The sequence below is a fragment of the Neoarius graeffei genome, chromosome 2, assembly GCF_027579695.1.
Source record: "Neoarius graeffei isolate fNeoGra1 chromosome 2, fNeoGra1.pri, whole genome shotgun sequence".
NCBI lineage: Eukaryota > Metazoa > Chordata > Actinopteri > Siluriformes > Ariidae > Neoarius > Neoarius graeffei.
In genome coordinates this window covers 43,625,355-43,643,738 of record NC_083570.1, presented here as the reverse complement: position 1 = coordinate 43,643,738, position 18,384 = coordinate 43,625,355, and the positions used below count along the sequence as shown (strand labels likewise).

The window sequence follows — 18,384 nt, the reverse complement described above, 5'->3', positions numbered from 1 at the left end:
GGCTTACATCCATGAAATTTTGTATCTTGCATATTGAGGTAGATTGCCACCAGGGATTTCGCACACTGACTGCCACCCTCATCCACAGCTGTGCCCAGGACAAAGACCTGAAGTCCAATCATCTCTGGCACATCGGTCAGACACAATTCATTACCATGGCACCAGAGGGTCCCATCTCCCAAATTCTGGGACACTTTGTCTATTGTTCCATCCATTCCCTGTTTACAGACTCTCTCATGCTCACGCAAACTCGCTATGCTGTTGCGAAGCCTTGATGTTATTCTCCATCATGCATGTTCTGAGCCATTTGTGTGTCGATGCCTTGGTGGGTCTTGAACCTTGCCTGTCTCGAACAATTCTTTTGATTTGCCATGCTGGATATTTCTACGGGCGGCACGGTGGTGTAGTGGTTAGCGCCGTCGCCTCACAGCAAGAAGGTCTGGGTTCGAGCCCCGTGGCCGGCGAGGGCCTTTCTGTGTGGAGTTTGCATGTTCTCCCCGTGTCTGTATGGGTTTCCTCCGCGTGCTCCGGTTTCCCCCACAGTCCAAAGACATGCAGGTTAGGTTAACTGGTGACTCTAAATTGAGCGTAGGTGTGAATGTGGGTGTGAATGATTGTCTGTGTCTATGTGTCAGCCCTGTGATGACCTGGCGACTTGTCCAGGGTGTACCCCGCCTTTCGCCCGTAGTCAGCTGGGATAGGCTCCAGCTTGCCTGCGACCCTGTAGAACAGGATAAAGCGGCTACAGATAATGAGATGAGATGAGATGAGATATTTCTACGTGCATGGTTTCTGGTGTGTGTGCGCGCTTTAAATTAAATCTATAAACATAGGTGAAGGGGTGAATGCTTTCCGAAGCCATTATATAGATCTGCTGAGCCAATTAAAGGTTTGGTGGCAAGGAGTTCATGTGAAAACAAGCTTGTTATGATACCCAAATTCAGTGCTGGGACGGACTTGAGTGTTTCTGCACACACACACACACACGCGAGATACAGTGTCAAATATCAAACAAAAGCACACAATCATACCTTCACTGCTCTGAGCAGTAATTAGTGGTGTGGAACAGATAAAACCTAAAGGGATGCAGATTAACATGGATGCATTTTCAAATGAGATGAACGATCAGGATTTGAACACACGCGCACACACACACACACACACAGGAGACCTACTGATGTGGTCTTACCAAGACTGTGGTTGCTAAGATACTGGCGTAGACTGACATTGCCGAGCTGATTGGTACGGATCTGCCCCACCTCCAGAGCTAGAGTAGTGTTATCGCCTCTCATGTTCAGAGAGGCACACACCGAACGTACCTTCAGGACCAGCACCGATACCTGCAGCGGTGCATGTACACACACACGCACGCACACCATTTAATACTATACATGATGAGAAAACAGTAAAATTGAAAGAGAAAGAGAAAACAGAGGAAGTAGGGGGTGGGGCAAAAACACAGAGGGTACAAAGCAGAGTGAGAGATGGCAGTACCAAATCTTTGGCATGCTCGTCAGTACTCTGTGAGGTGGCACTGACTGCCTCAGGTGACTGGGCATCTTCTCCATCCTGCACCATCACCTCAGTGGCCCGCTCCACAGCGCTCGGATCACTCAAAGCGACTTTATACCCAGAGATGGACACATCGTCTATAAACAAAAAAACACACATACAACTTTAATTCAAAAAGGTATGTCACACTGACACCTGGCACATAAATAGCATAAAATCTTTTTGTTTACTAAATGTTCACAATTCCAACTTTAAAGATTTATGAATACACTGTTGTGCACGCACATGCAAAATGTACCAAATATGCGCTATTAAATTATGGTAGGACTGATGTGCCACACTTTTTCTTTTCGTGCTGGACGACTTGCTTTTAGTGCATAATTCAATCCTGCCACCTAGTGGCCATCACACTGAACTGTGGTGTCTTGAACTCCAATATTAAAGTGCACATCACAGGTAAATTCAGGAGCAAGATCAATGGAATTCTCCTATTTTATATTAAACTTTGGTCAAATATCTGTAACATTCTGCATTCTCTGCAATTTTTTTTACCTTGCGCAATACCAGAAAAATTCAGTTGAAATCGAGCCATTTGAGCTGAATTGGTCCACCTCTGAAAAAACTCGGCATTTGGATTTCCTGGCAAACGTTTATTTTCGTGACGTTGCATGCAAGACGCCTCCTTCTGAATCCTACATCAGCGCTGGTTTGTTTATGAGAAAACGACCTGGTGGTTTTCTGCAAATTTCTTCAACATTATCACATAATTATTAAAATGGTTAACAGATGTATCGTAGGAGGGTGTAGCAACACCAATCTTGATGGGATTAGCACTCATCGTTTCCCAAAAGACCAGACAATGAGAGAGAAATGGGAGCGCTTGGTCTACACAGGCTGTGCACTGAAACCGTGCAAAGCTCGCGCAGCCTGCTGGCGCTTCCACATGTAACATCACGAATCTGGCTCCAGACTCCCTTGGGATTTTTCCAGACGCGTTTTGTTATTTTATTTTATTCTGCTGTAGACAGATGGCCTTGTGCAAAATTACCCTTCTGGATGAGTGTGTAAAGGGACATACTTTCATATATAAAACAAAAAATTGGTCCAGAATATGCCCTTTAAACAAACTGTTCCTAGAAGCCACACCCACTTCACCAAGCTCAGGTTCACAATTTGTGCCGAGATGCTTGTCCAGGCCCACCTCACTTTCTGTCAAGGTAAATGGAGATGTTTTAAATTCATCAATGTGAAATAAGATCAATAACCTAGTCAAAATGGCTATTATGGATTTTAGGCCAAAAGGGGAACAAAGAGCAAAACTTTGACCCAGAAAGTGTAAAATCAAACAATTACACCACTTCCAGTTTAAGAGTGGTGCTCTCAAAGGATTACAACCCCAATTCCAAAAAAGTTGGGACAAAGTACAAATTGTAAATAAAAACAGAATACAATAATTTACAAATCTCAAAAACTGATATTGTATTCACAATAGAACATAGACAACATATCAAATGTCGAAAGTGAGACATTTTGAAATTTCATGCCAAATATTGGCTCATTTGAAATTTCATGACAGCAACACATCTCAAAAAAGTTGGGACAGGGCCAATAAGAGGCCGGAAAAGTTAAAGGTACAAAAAAGGAACAGCTGGAGGACCAAATTGCAACTCATTAGGTCAATTGGCAATAGGTCATTAACATGACTGGGTATAAAAAGAGCATCTTGGAGTGGCAGCGGCTTTCAGAAGTAAAGATGGGAAGAGGATCACCAATCCCCCTTCTGCGCCGACAAATAGTGGAGCAATATCAGAAAGGAGTTCGACAGTGTAAAATTGCAAAGAGTTTGAGCATATCATCATCTACAGTGCATAATATCATCAAAAGATTCAGAGAATCTGGAAGAATCTCTGTGCGTAAGGGTCAAGGCCGGAAAACCATACTGGGTGCCCGTGATCTTCGGGCCCTTAGGCGGCACTGCATCACATACAGGCATGCTTCTGTATTGGAAATCACAAAATGGGCTCAGGAATATTTCCAGAGAACATTATCTGTGAACACAATTCACCGTGCCATCCGCCGTTGCCAGCTAAAACTCTATAGTTCAAAGAAGAAGCCGTATCTAAACATGATCCAGAAGCGCAGATGTCTTCTCTGGGCCAAGGCTCATTTAAAATGGACTGTGGCAAAGTGGAAAACTGTTCTGTGGTCAGACGAATCAAAATTTGAAGTTCTTTATGGAAATCAGGGACGCCGTGTCATTCGGACTAAAGAGGAGAAGGACAACCCAAGTTGTTATCAGCGCTCAGGTCAGAAGCCTGCATCTCTGATGGTATGGGGTTGCATTAGTGCGTGTGGCATGGGCAGCTTACACATCTGGAAAGACAACATCAATGCTGAAAGGTATATCCAGGTTCTAGAGCAACATATGCTCCCATCCAGACGACGTCTCTTTCAGGGAAGACCTTGCATTTTCCAACATGACAATACCAAACCACATACTGCATCAATTACAGCATCATGGCTGCGTAGAAGAAGGGTCCGGGTACTGAACTGGCCAGCCTGCAGTCCAGATCTTTCACCCATAGAAAACATTTGGCGCATCGTAAAACAGAAGATACGACAAAAAAGACCTAAGACAGTTGAGCAACTAGAATCCTACATTAGACAAGAATGGATTAACATTCCTATCCCTAAACTTGAGCAACTTGTCTCCTCAGTCCCCAGACATTTACAGACTGTTGTAAAGAGAAAAGGGGATGTCTCACAGGGGTAAACATGGCCTTGTCCCAACTTTTTTGAGATGTGGTGTTGTCATCATTAAATTTAAAATCACCTAATTTTTCTCTTTAAATGATACATTTTCTCAGTTTAAACATTTGATATGTCATCTATGTTCTATTCTGAATAAAATATGGAATTTTGAAACTTCCACATCATTGCATTCCGTTTTTATTTACAATTTGTACTTTGTCCCAACTTTTTTGGAATCGGGGTTGTAGATTGAAAAGGCGATTTTTTTAAACTGCATAACACTGCAGAATCACTTAATATCTCCATCATCTGGGCGAGTTTTCATGATTGCCACAGTTCCCAAGAATTCAGGCTTCTGAGTGATACCTCTCTCCAATAGGCTGCATGAATCATAGTCCTCCAGTAAGGAGCTGTCTAAGGAGAGGTTATCCAGAGACTGCAGTGAAGGACTCTTCATGTTCTTATAGGTCACCGAGAAAGTCGACTGCGATCGATCCCTCATCAGGCGCCCACTGTAACACACAGAGCCAGAAACAGAGTGTATGTACAATGTGTAATGCCTAAATGCCCACACATAATGTAAAAATGCACTCTTTTTAAAAAAATAATTAATTAATTAAAAAAAAAAAACTTTTATAGTTGGTTTAGGGTTATTTTGTTTCAGTATCACTGTAGATGATCATTGATTGGAAATAAGCATAACAGTACAATACACCGAGTATGCAAGGAGAAAACCAGCATCCTTACAATCTATGCCCATGTCTCTGTGCTACCACTCATATAAAAACAAGATCAACTGCTCACTTGCGTATCCCCGCGCTCTTGCTTATCAGAATGCAAGCAATCGGAGGAATAGGACACTTACAGTGCTGAGCGTAAATGAGTCCATCCGCTTTGAAAAGTAACATTTTAAACAATATCTCAATGAACACAAACAATTTCCAAAATGTTGAAAAGACAAAGTTTAATATAACATCTGTTTAACTTATAACGGGAAAGTAAGGTTAATAATATAACTTAGATTACACATTTTTCAGTTTTACTCAAATTAGGGTGGTGCAAAAATGAGTACACCCCACAACAAAAACTACTCCATCTAGTGCTTTGTATGGCCTCCATGATTTTTAATGACAGCACCAAGTCTTCTAGGCATGGAATGAACAAGTTGGCGACATTTTGCAACATCAATCTTTTTCCATTCTTCAACAACGACCTCTTTTAGTGACTGGATGCTGGATGGAGAGTGATGCTTGACTTGTCTCACTTGCAAGCTTGAATCACTTTCACCCTGTTCTTCTTCAGAAATCCAACAGTGGCCTTAGGTGTGTGTTTAGTCATGTTGGAAAAGTGCACGACGACCAAGGGCACGGAGTGATGGTAGCATCTTCTCTTTCAGTATAGAGCAATACGTCTGTGAATTCATGATGCCATCAATGAAATGCAGCTCCCCGACACCAGCAGCACTCATGCAGCCCCACATAAGGACACTGCCACCACCATGTTTCACTGTAGGCACCAGGCAGTTTTCTTTGTATTCCTCACCTTTGCGACACCATACAGTTTTGAAGCCATCAGTTCCAAAAACATTTATCTTGGTCTCATCACTCCAGAGTATAGAGTCCCAGTAGTCTTCATCTTTGTCAGCACGGGCCCTGGCAAACTCTAGGCGGGCTTTGTTGTGCCTGGGCTTTAGGAGAGGCTTCTTTCGTGGACGGCATCCATGCATGCCATTCCTCTGCAGTGTACGCCGTATTGTGTCACGGGAAATAGTCACCCCGGTTTGGCTTTCTACTTCTTTAGATAACCGCAGTGAACTTGCATGCCGATTTTCTTCAACCCTTCTCATCAGAAGACGCTCCTGTCGAGGTGTTAACTTCCGTGGACGTCTCTGTTACCCCTTTTCCACCAAATCAGTTCGAGGGCTGGTTCGGGGCCAGTGCTGGTGCTGGTTCACAACTTGTTCAACTTGCGAGCCAGCTGAGAACCAGTTTGCTTTTCCATAGCTCGCGGTGCTAAGGGAAGCCACGTCATTACGTCGCCGTATACGTCATTACATCGCTGTATACGTCAGTTACGGCGATACGTTTACATAAAGCTTGGCACGAATATCGAAGCAAAAACAACACGGAAGAAGCAGCAGCAGCAACAACAATAATAATAGATGACTTCGCGTTTGTACAGCTGCTGCTTCTCGTCGCTTAAAAATGGCGATCTTTCGCGGTCTCGTTATTGTTGTTGGTCTTAACAACTCCCCCCCCGCTGACGTAAGCGGTTCTTTCCTCTGGCCCAGCAGAGAGTTGGTGCTAGCCTGGAACCGGTTTTTCTGGCCCCAGAGCCAGTTCTTTGTCAGTGGAATCAGAAAACCCGGTTCCAAACTAAGCACTGGCCCCGAACCAGCCCTGGAACTGCTTTGGTGGAAAAGGGGCATGTGAGATGGTTGCAGTTCCATCTTTCTTAAATTTTTGTACCACTTTTGCTACAGTATTCTGACTGATAAGTAAAGCTTTGCTGATCTTCTTGTAGCCTTCACCTTTGTGGTGGAAAAAAATTATTTTCTTTGGGGAATTCTGAAGAGACAAGTTGAGCATCGCTCTCCATCCAGCATCCAGTCACTAAAAGAGGTCGTTGTTGAAGAATGGAAAAAGATTGATGTTGCAAAATGTCACCAACTTGTTCATTCCATGCCTAGAAGACTTGGTGCCGTCATTAAAAATCATGGAGGCCATACAAAGTACTAGACGTAGTATTTTTTGTTGTGGGGTGTACTCATTTTTGCACCACCCTAATTTGAGTAAAACTGAAAAATGTGTAATCTAAGTTATATTATTAACCTTACTTTCCCATTATAAGTTAAACAGATGTTATATTAAACTTTGTCTTGTCAACATTTTGGAAAAATTGTTTGTGTTCATTGAGATATTGTTTAAAATGTTACTTTTCAAAGGGGGTGCACTCATTTACGCTCAGCACTGTGTTATGAATGTTGACTTCAACAAATAATTAACTCTGAAACAAGTAAGTAAAGAGCAGTGTTCTCCCCAGGGATTTCAAATAGCATCCTGGGAAAATGTCATTTTGAAATAGCATTTTGCTTCTTGAAATAGCATCAAAATCCACCCTTTACGTTTCATAAATACATTTGGTCAGTAAACAGGAAGTCAATGTGTGACAGACCTGAAAACGGTATACACAGTATAGAACCCCAAGCTGAAGCTCGCTACCAAATATCAAGCAGTTGTCATTTGTATTTGCTGAGTAAAATGTGATGAAAATGTTGTAAATCCATGCTATAGGTTTCGTAAATACATTCAGTCGGTAAACAGGAAATTGATGTTCGACAGACCTGAAAACGGTATACACGGTATAGAACCTCAAGCTGAAGTTTGGTACCAAGTATCAAGTGGCTATGATTTGTGGTTGCTGAGAAAAAGGTGTTTCGGACGGAAGGAAATACAGCGATACAGACAGACAGAGGTAAATAAACCAATATACCCCCACTCTGAATAAAAAGCAAATACTAAATCAAAGAACATGATCACAGCACAGGTAGTCAATGGATGTGAAAACATTTACACACCCATGCATTCACAGAGCATGCTTACAAATGGAGAGGAAGCGGGTAATTTCATGAATGAGCATGCACCTGTTCAAGTTGTATTATTATTTCAGTGGAGTCTGTTGCCAGTCTGAAAAGCCCAGATAAAAGAAAAAAAGGCTTAAGAAAATGCAACACTTCTCTCTCATGCCTGCCTCCAGAGTCCTTATTCTCCTTACATTATATAGAACTAGCAGTTATTGCCCATGGGAGAGAGGAGACGTAGTAGTTATTGCCTGTCACTGAGGAGACGTAGACTCGGCCCTTGTGGAAATCTCTGGCGAGGAGCATTAATTGCGAGGTCCCGCACAATCGAAACTCCCAGGCGAGTGGGGGAAGGGATTCCCTGCCGAGGCTGTGCATAGTGTGTTAGCGCGAGCATGTAACCTATGGGAAATGAATAAATGTGTTGGATTAGCACGAATACCATGTTTTGGAAAATCGAAAATGTTTTCCTGGATACCTCTGGGGTGTCACCAATCCATGTGCATCCAGCCATGTCAATTTGAATAGGTGAACAGACAGACAGCCTGCCAGCCTTCCTTTAGTAGTATAGAGGTCACAGCAGGGTTGAAATCTGGGAGAATCTCTGATTGGTTGTTGAGACCTCACCCTGAGATCAAAAAGTTCCTTGCCAACTTAAAGTAGGTTCATCAGCAGGCCATCATCGACTGATCTGAGACATATCTGGTGGAGCAGGTTGAAGACAGACCAGTAATCTGAAGACTGCTACAGCCTGCCAGAACTCCAGCTATTAGTACCAAGTACCAAGACAACACAGCTGACAGAGGACCACATGGGAGTGTATCTGGGGCAGATGGCCCATCCTTTCCTTCTCTTCGTCCCTCCTTCAGATGCTCAGGGAATTATCAGGATCAATGTCCAGTCATTGGCATTTCCCCCAGATTAAGCTGGAACATACAGAATACCTGCAAGTATACAGGGGTGTACATTTGCGCACTGGTGTTTTCAAGCTGTAATCAAAGCCGAGTCCACCAAAGCCTGATTCAATGTGAGGCACTGGATTGGAGCATGAAGGGTGAAGATGAGATGTGTACACAGGTATTGACCAGTGTAAATTTCCAGGACAAGAGCATAGACTGGAGGCACTGGTTAACCCATGCCTCGCCCATGAGTTTTGGGGACAAATTGGCCAAAATACTACGCACAGTTAAGGGGAAATGCTTGTGGATGGGCCTTGCATTCGCATAACATGGTGTGGGATGAAACCAGGAAGTGGGGGGAGGCCATACCCACTTGGAGATTCCCCTCTGTATTTTCCTGTGGCACAATCAAAAGGCCAGGCCTTTATACTTTGACCAAGTGTGAGTAATTGATGGCCAGTTAGTGTAACCAGGGGTCGTACTATCCTAGTCATATTTTCCTTTTATCAAGGATATGTTATACTGAGTGAGACAAGATGCTCAATCAAAGGAAGAGACTACACAATTGTTGGTACTAAAGCTGCAAAAAAATTCTTCCCCCATTTACTGGTTCAGCATTTCGTACAGGATAAGACACTAAACCATCTCATGGCCCGTTTCTATTGGTTGGGCATTCACAGTGATGTATGCAGATGGCATGCAGCAGCTGGTGAACCCTCCAGCCACCCCAAAAGTCCTCTTCCATTAACGTTGATCTCCTTCAAAAGAATTAGTATGGACTTGATCGGGCCATTAGAACAGGATGCCCAAGGACATCTCTGTGTTAGTTCTAGTGGATTCCACAACATGAGACCCAGAAGCAGTGCCTCTTCATAACATCTCAGCATGGAGTGTTGTGGAGGCGCTCTTCCAAGTGATCCATGTCACAATCCCAAAAGAGATTCTGACTGGCCAAAGCATGTTCGAGTCATGTACTTTATGGACCGTACAAATTATTTGGAACGAAATTGTTTACTATCCACAACAGGTGGACTGATCCAGTGATTTAAACAAATGCTTAAAGATCATTTGTAAAATTTTGCATGATGCCTGTAATTGGGATGACTCGCTCAAACTCCGATTATTTGCAGTCTAAGAGGTCCCGAAAGCCTCCATTTAGTTCTCTCCATTTGGATTACAATACAATGTCTTAGACATTGTCTGAGAAAATTGGGAAGAGGAACCTTCACAGAGTGAAAATAGATTTCCTTATGTTCTTGACCCAAGAGCAAAATTTCACACATTGGTTCAACTAATACAAGAGAATTTGCTACAGGCAAACGCCAATCCCACCTGTATAACAGGGGAGCTCAGCTACATGAGTTCGCCAAGAGATAAAGTGCTCGTACAATCCCAATTCCAAAAAAGGTGGGACGCTGTGTAAAACGAAAACAGACTGTGATATGAAAATCATGGAAACCCTATATTTCATCAAAAATAGTACAAACAACATATCAAATTTTGAAACTAATTAATTTATTTATAAAATATATGCTCCATTTAAATTTGATGCCAGCAACACGTTTCAAATAAGTTGGGACAGGAACATGTTTACCTCTACTTTTAACAACACTCTGTAAAACATTTGGAACCGAGGAGACCAATTGCTGTACTTTTGAAAGTGAAATGTTGCCCCATTTTTTCCTGATATACAATTTTAGCTGTTTAACAGTTCGGGGTCTCCTTTGTCATATTTTGTGCTTCATAATACGACAAATGTTTTCAGTGGGAGACAGGTCTGGGTTGCAGGAAGGCCAGTTTAGCACCTGGACTCTTACTAGGGAGCCATGCAGTTATAATACATGCAGAATGTAGTTTGGCATTTTCTAGCTGAAATAAGCAAGGCCATCCCTGAAAAAGATATCATCTGGATGGCAGCATATTGCGCGCGCGCGCACACACATTATATATATAAATAAAAATTCAACATTAATGGTGCCTTTCCAGATGTGCAAGCTGCCCATGCCAAAAATGAGCTTGGGCACAGAGGTGGTGGTGTTTCTGGATATTCTTTATACAGGCCTTTCAATTACATGAAACCTGAGACTGATAATGTTGTAGGCACCCAAATTAAAAAGGCGCCCAAATTAAGGTCAAGCGCCCAAAGTATGCTACCAAAAGTAAAAAAAATCCCCGAAATGTTGATTAAATAAACTTGGCTGCAAAAAAAACCCAATGTCTTGATTTCGGTGTTTTATTCTTCTTTAAAAACACCGAAATTAGCGAGAATTAGCATGCATTTCTCATAACTGACGCGAAATCTACACCATTCCCATGTTGTTCTGGGTTCATCGAACTACCTGTAAGCCTCACACAGAGCACGAATTCTCCATCAACGGCGATCGGTACGCCATGATTTCGTGGAGGAGCGAGACTCGCGTACCAACAACCAGAGCAGGATTTCCACATTAGGTAAAGCTTCTTTTATAGCAGTTGGCAAACAGCTTTTAGGTGCATTACCGCCACCTTCTGGACTGGAGTGTGAACCAGAATGTTTACTACCCTATTGTGCTAAATTCTCCTAATAATTCCTGTATCATTTAAAAACCTAACAATAGCCCTATATCCCACATTATTTGACCTCAACTGCAATATCTCTCCGATACCTAGTGTCATATGATTTAAATCAGGTAAAAGACTGAATAAAAGAACTATTCGGGACACAACTGTGTGGATTTAAGATACAGCTTGCATCTTAAATCCACACAGTTGTGTAAGTGTGGGTGGAATCAGTGACTTGGAGCTTGGTCCTCTTGTTGATGATCGTCTTAAACACTGGCCTTTCATTTAAACTAAGATCTTTTACCCGACTACATGCTGTGAATTGCGCTGCCGATTCTTGTGATGTGACTGAAAAACCTTTTGTGTCGCAGGTCTGCTACAGGTTCGTCTCTTTGATGGCAACAGTGCAGAACTTGCTTTTCTTTCACAGGCTCCTTTCCTCCAGGCTCTCCTCCAGGCCCCAACACATCTTTTAAATATTAACTAACTGTATTCTAATTATTTTTGTCATGTACATCAAGAGGGATTAATGCTGTAGACACTTTGAAATAAAGGTAAAAATAACATTCATAGATTATTTATTCATAACTTTGTAGCTAAAAAAGCAGCAGCAGACAGAGCGCTGGGAAAACAGCACTTTGCCACGTGCAGAAAAGCCCAAATTACCCTGTATCATGACGGAAAAAGCCCAAATTCAGAAATACACGGTGTAGCCCAAATTATGTAATTGAGAGGCCTGTTATATATAGTTTTTAACTTGCATTTGTGAATGCCGTGGCGAACTGTGTTCACAGATGGTGGTTTTCTTTGCAAATTCTTTCCAATTTTACATTGAGGAACTTTATTCTTCAAGGGGAAGAAAAGGCAATATATAGAGTAAATATAACAATAAAACACACATTGATGAACCTTATTCAAGACTTACAAAAGTTTTTTGTTCTAAGGTTGGAAAGTTATAGTGTTTTGAAAGTAGCTCGAGCAAACTATTTCCGCAGTTTGAACAGCCCGCCATGATATTAATTTTATCCAATCAGAATGCACGTTCATTTTCTCTGCGTAACACTCATGACGTATGTATGTGCCCAGTTGTGTTGGCTCATTGAGGTTGGGAATAGCACGTGTGAATCGGAAAGTAGGATGAACTGTAAGTGATCGGCTACACAGACAGGGACGTGCACAGGATTATAGAGGGGCAGGGGCTCAAAGTCAGAAAAAGGGCAGCAAGTGCATGATTTTTTTTTTTTTCCCGGTCCTTTCCAAAAGTGTTTTCTCTCTCTCTCTCTCTCCTAGTGCAGTGGGTAGCGCTGACGTCACGGTCTTTTAAAAATGGCGACTCTTGTGCGGTTTAGCGTATAAAGTATTATATTTACAATTACCAAGATATTTCGTTGTTTTCTAGTACATAAATTTGATAGAATACTTAAGAATACATTACTTTGTCACATCAGCAACTGTATATATTGACTTTTCTTCCCCTTTAAATTGTTGCACTGTTTGCCCACGCAGTCTTTCACAGAGTGGTGAAGCCCTCCTCGTCTTTACTTCAGACAGACTCCACCTCTCTGGGATGCTCTTTTTTTTTTTTTTGTTAAATACCCAGTCATGGTACTGGCCTGTTGCCACCAACTGATATTATTATTAAACTTTTCCAGTCTTTTGTGGCTCCTGTCCCAACTTTTTTCAGAACATGTTGCTGGCAATCAATTCAAAATGAGCATATATTTTTCAAAAAACAATGTTTCTCAGTTTCAACATTTGATATGTTATCTTTGTACCTTGGCGGCACGGTGGTGTAGTGGTTAGCGCTGTCGCCTCACAGCAAGAAGATCCGGGTTCGAGCCCCGTGGCCGGCGAGGGTCTTTCTGTGTGGAGTTTGCATGTTCTCCCCGTGTCCGCGTGGGTTTCCTCCGGGTGCTCCGGTTTCCCCCACAGTCCAAAGACATGCAGGTTAGGTTAACTGGTGACTCTAAATTGACCGTAGGTGTGAATGTGAGTGTGAATGGTTGTCTGTGTCTGTGTGTCAGCCCTGTGATGACCTGGTGACTTGTCCAGGGTGTACCCCACCTTTCGCCCGTAGTCAGCTGGGATAGGCTCCAGCTTGCCTGCGACCCTGTAGTACAGGATAAAGCGGCTAGAGATAACGAGATGAGATGAGATCTTTGTACCATTTTCAATCAAATATAGGGTTTCCATGATTTGCAAAATCAAAGCATTCTGTTTTTACTCCCATTTTACACAGCGTCCCAACTTTTTGGGAATTGGGGCTGTATTATTACTCATGTCAAGCTGTAAATTACTTGCAAAATGGTGAAGCATTACAACTATACCACCTTAATCTCTCAAAAGAAGAAGTTCCTGTGGAGCTGGTGACAGTGATTCCCGACAGGGAGGAATTGGGGGTGGAGGTGTTATGTCTCACTGTTCCAGAAAGCAGAGATTGCCCAGTTGCACTCGGAGTTTACTGATGTGTAAACCAGGCCCTGCCTGGTTGCAATAATCTCATAGGAAACCACTTTAAGACTCCCTGGGGGGTGGGGGTTGCTCGGTCACCCCTACTGTTTACCTGAACACAAATTGGTTTGGGAGGATCTCGAGGCTATGCTCAAAACAGGTGCAATCGAGGAATCCCACAGTGACTGGTCCAACCCTGCAATCCTATTTCTGAAGGTGGACGGATTGTCGGTTTCTGAGTGGACTTTAGAAAAATCAATCCAGTGTATAATTGATGCTTATCCAATGTCGCACACTGATGAACTGTTTGATCGATTAGGCACAGCTCTTATTTGATATAGCTTTTACCCGACACTGGATTTGACCAAGGTATTGACTGATCCCCTAAACATTAATATCCTGTAGGTGAAAAAAAATAAATAAAATTTATATATATATATATATATATATATATATATATATATATATATATATATATATATATATATATTATATATATATATTCCTTTTCTACTCTGTTTGGTTTACACCAATGTGTCACTCTTACTTTGGGTTTGTTTGGAGCCCCAGCTATCTTGTAACCATTAAACATCTGACCTGAGGTCGACCCATTGCTGAGGAAAAATCAGAACGGTTTCTGAACAAACAGGTCTACCTTAGGACAGATACTGACCAGCCAAAGAATCTTGGAGGGCATGAACGCAAAAAACCTCCCAGCTACCCTTCTATTTGTCGACTTCTCCAAGGCATTTGATTCCATACATCGCGGAAAAATGGAGGAGACCCCAATTGCCTATAGAATACCGCAAGAAACCGTGAACACCATCATGATGCTATATAAAAACACTCGGTCCATGTTATGCTCACCTGATGGAGAAACTGATTTCTTTGACATCACCACTGGAGTTCTACAAGGAGACACTCTGGCCCCATTCCTATTTATCATCTGCCTGGACTATGCACTAAGAAAAGTCGTCGACGAAAATCTGGAGCTTGTTTTACTCTTACTGAGCGTAGGAGCAGGCGACATGGAGCTCAGAAGATCACAGATGCCGACTACGCCGATGAGATTGCAATACTCGCTGACCACCTGAAGGATGCAACAACTCTCCTTCATAGCATTGAAAAACTAGCTAAAGAAATCGGGCTTTACGTCAACGCAGAGAAAACAGAGTTCATGTGCCTAAATCAAGACGCATCTAATGGTATGAAAAGCCTGAGTGGTGAGAAGATCAAGCAGGTGGACGATTTCAAGTACTTGGGTAGCTACATTGCTTCAACGGAACAGGATGTTAATATCAGACTTGGGAAAGCTTGGGGAGCACTAAATGGCATGGAGAAAATCTGGAAATCAGACCTCCCAGACGAGCTCAAGAGAAACTTCTTTAGAGCGACCGTAGAATCTGTTCTTACGCATGGTTCTATCACATGGACCCTAACATCGAAATTGGAGATGATGATTGATGGGGCATATACCTGCATGCTTCGCGCCGCTCTCAACAGATCCTGGAGCGACCACCCAACCAACAAAGAACTTTACGGAAACATCCCTCCTATCAGCGACTCTATCCGACAACAGAGGCTGCTCTTCGCTGGCGCAGCAAAGAAGAACTGGCCGGGGACACCATTCTATGGTCTCCATCACATGGAAGAAGATCTAAAGGCCGCCCTAAAAGGACCTACATCGACCAACTGTGTGATGACACAGGATGTAGGTCAGAGGAACCACCAGCTCTGATGAGTGATAGGGCCGTTTGGAGGGAAAGGGTAGCCGAGCGAGCTTGACCCGGTAAGGTAAGTAAACATCCGAGGGTTTTCCTGAGATCCTTGAGACAGGCAGGACTCACGGTTAATGCAAAGAAGTACGCAACTCAAAAGGTGCAATTATGGTATGTAGAGTTCCACTTAAGAAATGGGCAGGTGTGTCTCCAAATTTCTAAGATGGCCACAACTGTGGCCTGCCTAAGACCCAAGACCAAAAAAAAAAAAAGGTAAGGCAGTTTCTGGGTCTGGCTGGCTATTATCATAGGCTGGTAATGGATTACTCAGACATCACCAACCCTCTGATGTCACTGAAAATTCGGCAGCAGGCTGGACGGCTCCCCAGCCCGAGTCAAGCAGAGGGCGTGTGGTTCTGACCTGTATACACTAAACACGCCGTTACTCACAACCCTCATTAACTTTTATAAATCAGGAACAAAGTCTTGTTCACTTTTAACAATGTAAACTGATTAAGCATTCATGCAACAACTTATTTCTTTTACTTTTTAACTTCCCAGGTTAATCTACCTTGTCCAAAAGCTAGACATCATAATATTTATTTCCATTTATTAGGCAGACACCTTTATCCATAACAGCTTACAAGGCACTTGATCGGACCTGCCTGATCCATCCTGGTGCCCTATGTCTGGTTGGAGTCTCATCGCATCGCTCCTGTGGAGGACGGCCCCATGTGGACAGTTGGGGGTCGCGCCTGGAGGACACTCTGGACTCTTGCAGTGGTGCTTTTGTGGCTGGGGATTGCAGTTGACTTGCTGACTTTGGGACTGCGGTTGTCGTGAACGGTTTTGCGCTCGAGTTTCCGTCGGCGGGGGGTTTATAGCATCAACGAAACTGACTTCATGTTAAAACTGTTAATGTTATAGTCATGTTGTCTGTTGTTGCCCAAACGAGGATGGGTTCCCTTTTGAGTCTGGTTCCTCTCGAGGTTTCTTCCTCGTGTCGTCTGAGGGAGTTTTTCCTTGCCACCATTGCCACAGGCTTGCTCATTGGGGATAGATTAGGGATAAAATTCGCTCATATTTTAAGTCGCTCAAGTTTTGTAAAGCTGCTTTGCGACAATGTTTATTGTTTAAAGTGCTATACAAATAAACTTGACTATCGACCATTGCCACTAGCGAGAACTACTTTTATTTCTATTTCATTATTAAGTTACCTTGGCGGCACGGTGGTGTAGTGGTTAGCGCTGTCGCCTCACAGCAAGAAGGTCCGGGTTCGAGCCCCGTGGTCGGCGAGGGTCTTTCTGTGCGGAGTTTGCATGTTCTCCCCGTGTCCGCGTGGGTTTCCTCCGGGTGCTCCGGTTTCCCCCACAGTCCAAAGACATGCAGGTTAGGTTAACTGGTGGCTCTAAATTGACCGTAGGTGTGAATGTGAGTGTGAATGGTTGTCTGTGTCTATGTGTCAGCCCTGTGATGATCTGGCGACTTGTCCAGGGTGTACCCCGCCTTTCGCCCGTAGTCAGCTGGGATAGGCTCCAGCTTGCCTGCGACCCTGTAGTACAGGATAAAGCGGCTAGAGATAATGAGATGAGAAGTTACCTTCTTAGTCAAAAATACACAATGTACAACAGAGACAAGTCATTTATCAGATGATTCACCATCCTTACATGCTTGCTTCATTTAATAACATTATTGTCTTTGTTTTATAAAAATGTGTACAAATCGTGCTGCATTTTTATTCAAATTGTACTTAAATGCTACGCATGTACAGTGCTGTGCAAACATCTTCGGCACCCTATTTTTTTTTTCTTTTCATACAAACTTTGTTATAGATTTCTATTTTATGACGTCTACATTATCGAGTCAGTACGAAAACATGAGTCCAAGCGTTCGTTTTCCAGCACAAAATTAAACGTTACAGAAAAGAAAAAGTTTGTATCTGAGCAGCATATTACATAAAGCACTTTTCAGATTAAAAAAAGAAAAACATAATGAAGGCTGCTGGGTTTTGGTGCAAAATGAAGAAGCGAGTGTGACAGTCAAAGTGTCCAGAAGAACTGTGGCTGGTTCTGTAAGATGCTCAGTAAAACCTACAGCCCATTTCCTTATCAAACTGCACTCACTGGACCTGAGACTATGATTTTTTAAAAAAACTTTTTACCCCTTAAAACAGTTGCTACAGCCACCCTTGGTGGCAAGTATATATTGTTCACCCTTAGAACATGTTTACAAGAAAAAAAAAAAAAGTCTAAAGACAAGGTTTTAGACAAGGCGTCATATGTCGTCATTAAGGGGTAAAGAGTTAAAGCAAACGGTCGTCTCACACCAAATATTGACTTTGTTTCATTTATTATGGCTTACTGCTGTTTATAGTAATTTCTTTTTAAATGTTGAAACATTTCATGATTTTTTTAAAGCCATTTTTGGTCTAAAGCACTTCTTTACGTGTGCCTAAGACTTTTGCACAGTACTGTACTTAAAGTGCATATCACGGGTAAATTCAGGAGCAAGATCAATGTAATTCTCCTATTTTATATTCAACTTTGGTCAAATATCTGTAACATTCTGCATTCTCTGCAATTTTTTGTACCTTGCGCAATACCAGAAAAATTCAGTTGAAATCGAGCCATTTGAGGCGAATTGGTCCGTCTCTGAAAAAACTTGGCGTTTGGATTTCCTGGCAAACACTGATTTTCGTGACGTTGCGTGCGGGACGCCTCCCTCTGAATCCTACGTCAGCGCTGGTTTGTTTATGAGAAAACGACCTGGTGGTTTTCTGCAAATTTCTTCAACGTTATCGCGTAATTATTAAAATGGTTAACAGATGTATCGTAGGAGGGTGTAGCAGCACCAATCTTGATGGGATTAGTACTCATCGTTTCCCAAAAGACCGGACGATGAGAGAGAAATGGGAGCGCTTGGTCTACACAGG

At 42.6% G+C, this 18,384-nt stretch overlaps 1 protein-coding gene across 1 annotated transcript in view; it reads right to left on the bottom strand.

The window, feature by feature from the left end:
- The window catches only part of bltp3b (bridge-like lipid transfer protein family member 3B), a 111,557-nt gene that overhangs the window by 24,341 nt on the left and 68,832 nt on the right, over positions 1-18,384 (bottom strand). Inside the window, exons 15-17 of the mRNA XM_060914282.1 lie at positions 4,630-4,775; positions 1,495-1,649; positions 1,190-1,340 (exon numbers count right to left, since the gene is read on the bottom strand). Of these exons, the coding sequence (XP_060770265.1) occupies positions 1,190-1,340; positions 1,495-1,649; positions 4,630-4,775 (452 nt within the window). The remainder of the gene's footprint in view (positions 1-1,189; positions 1,341-1,494; positions 1,650-4,629; positions 4,776-18,384) is intronic.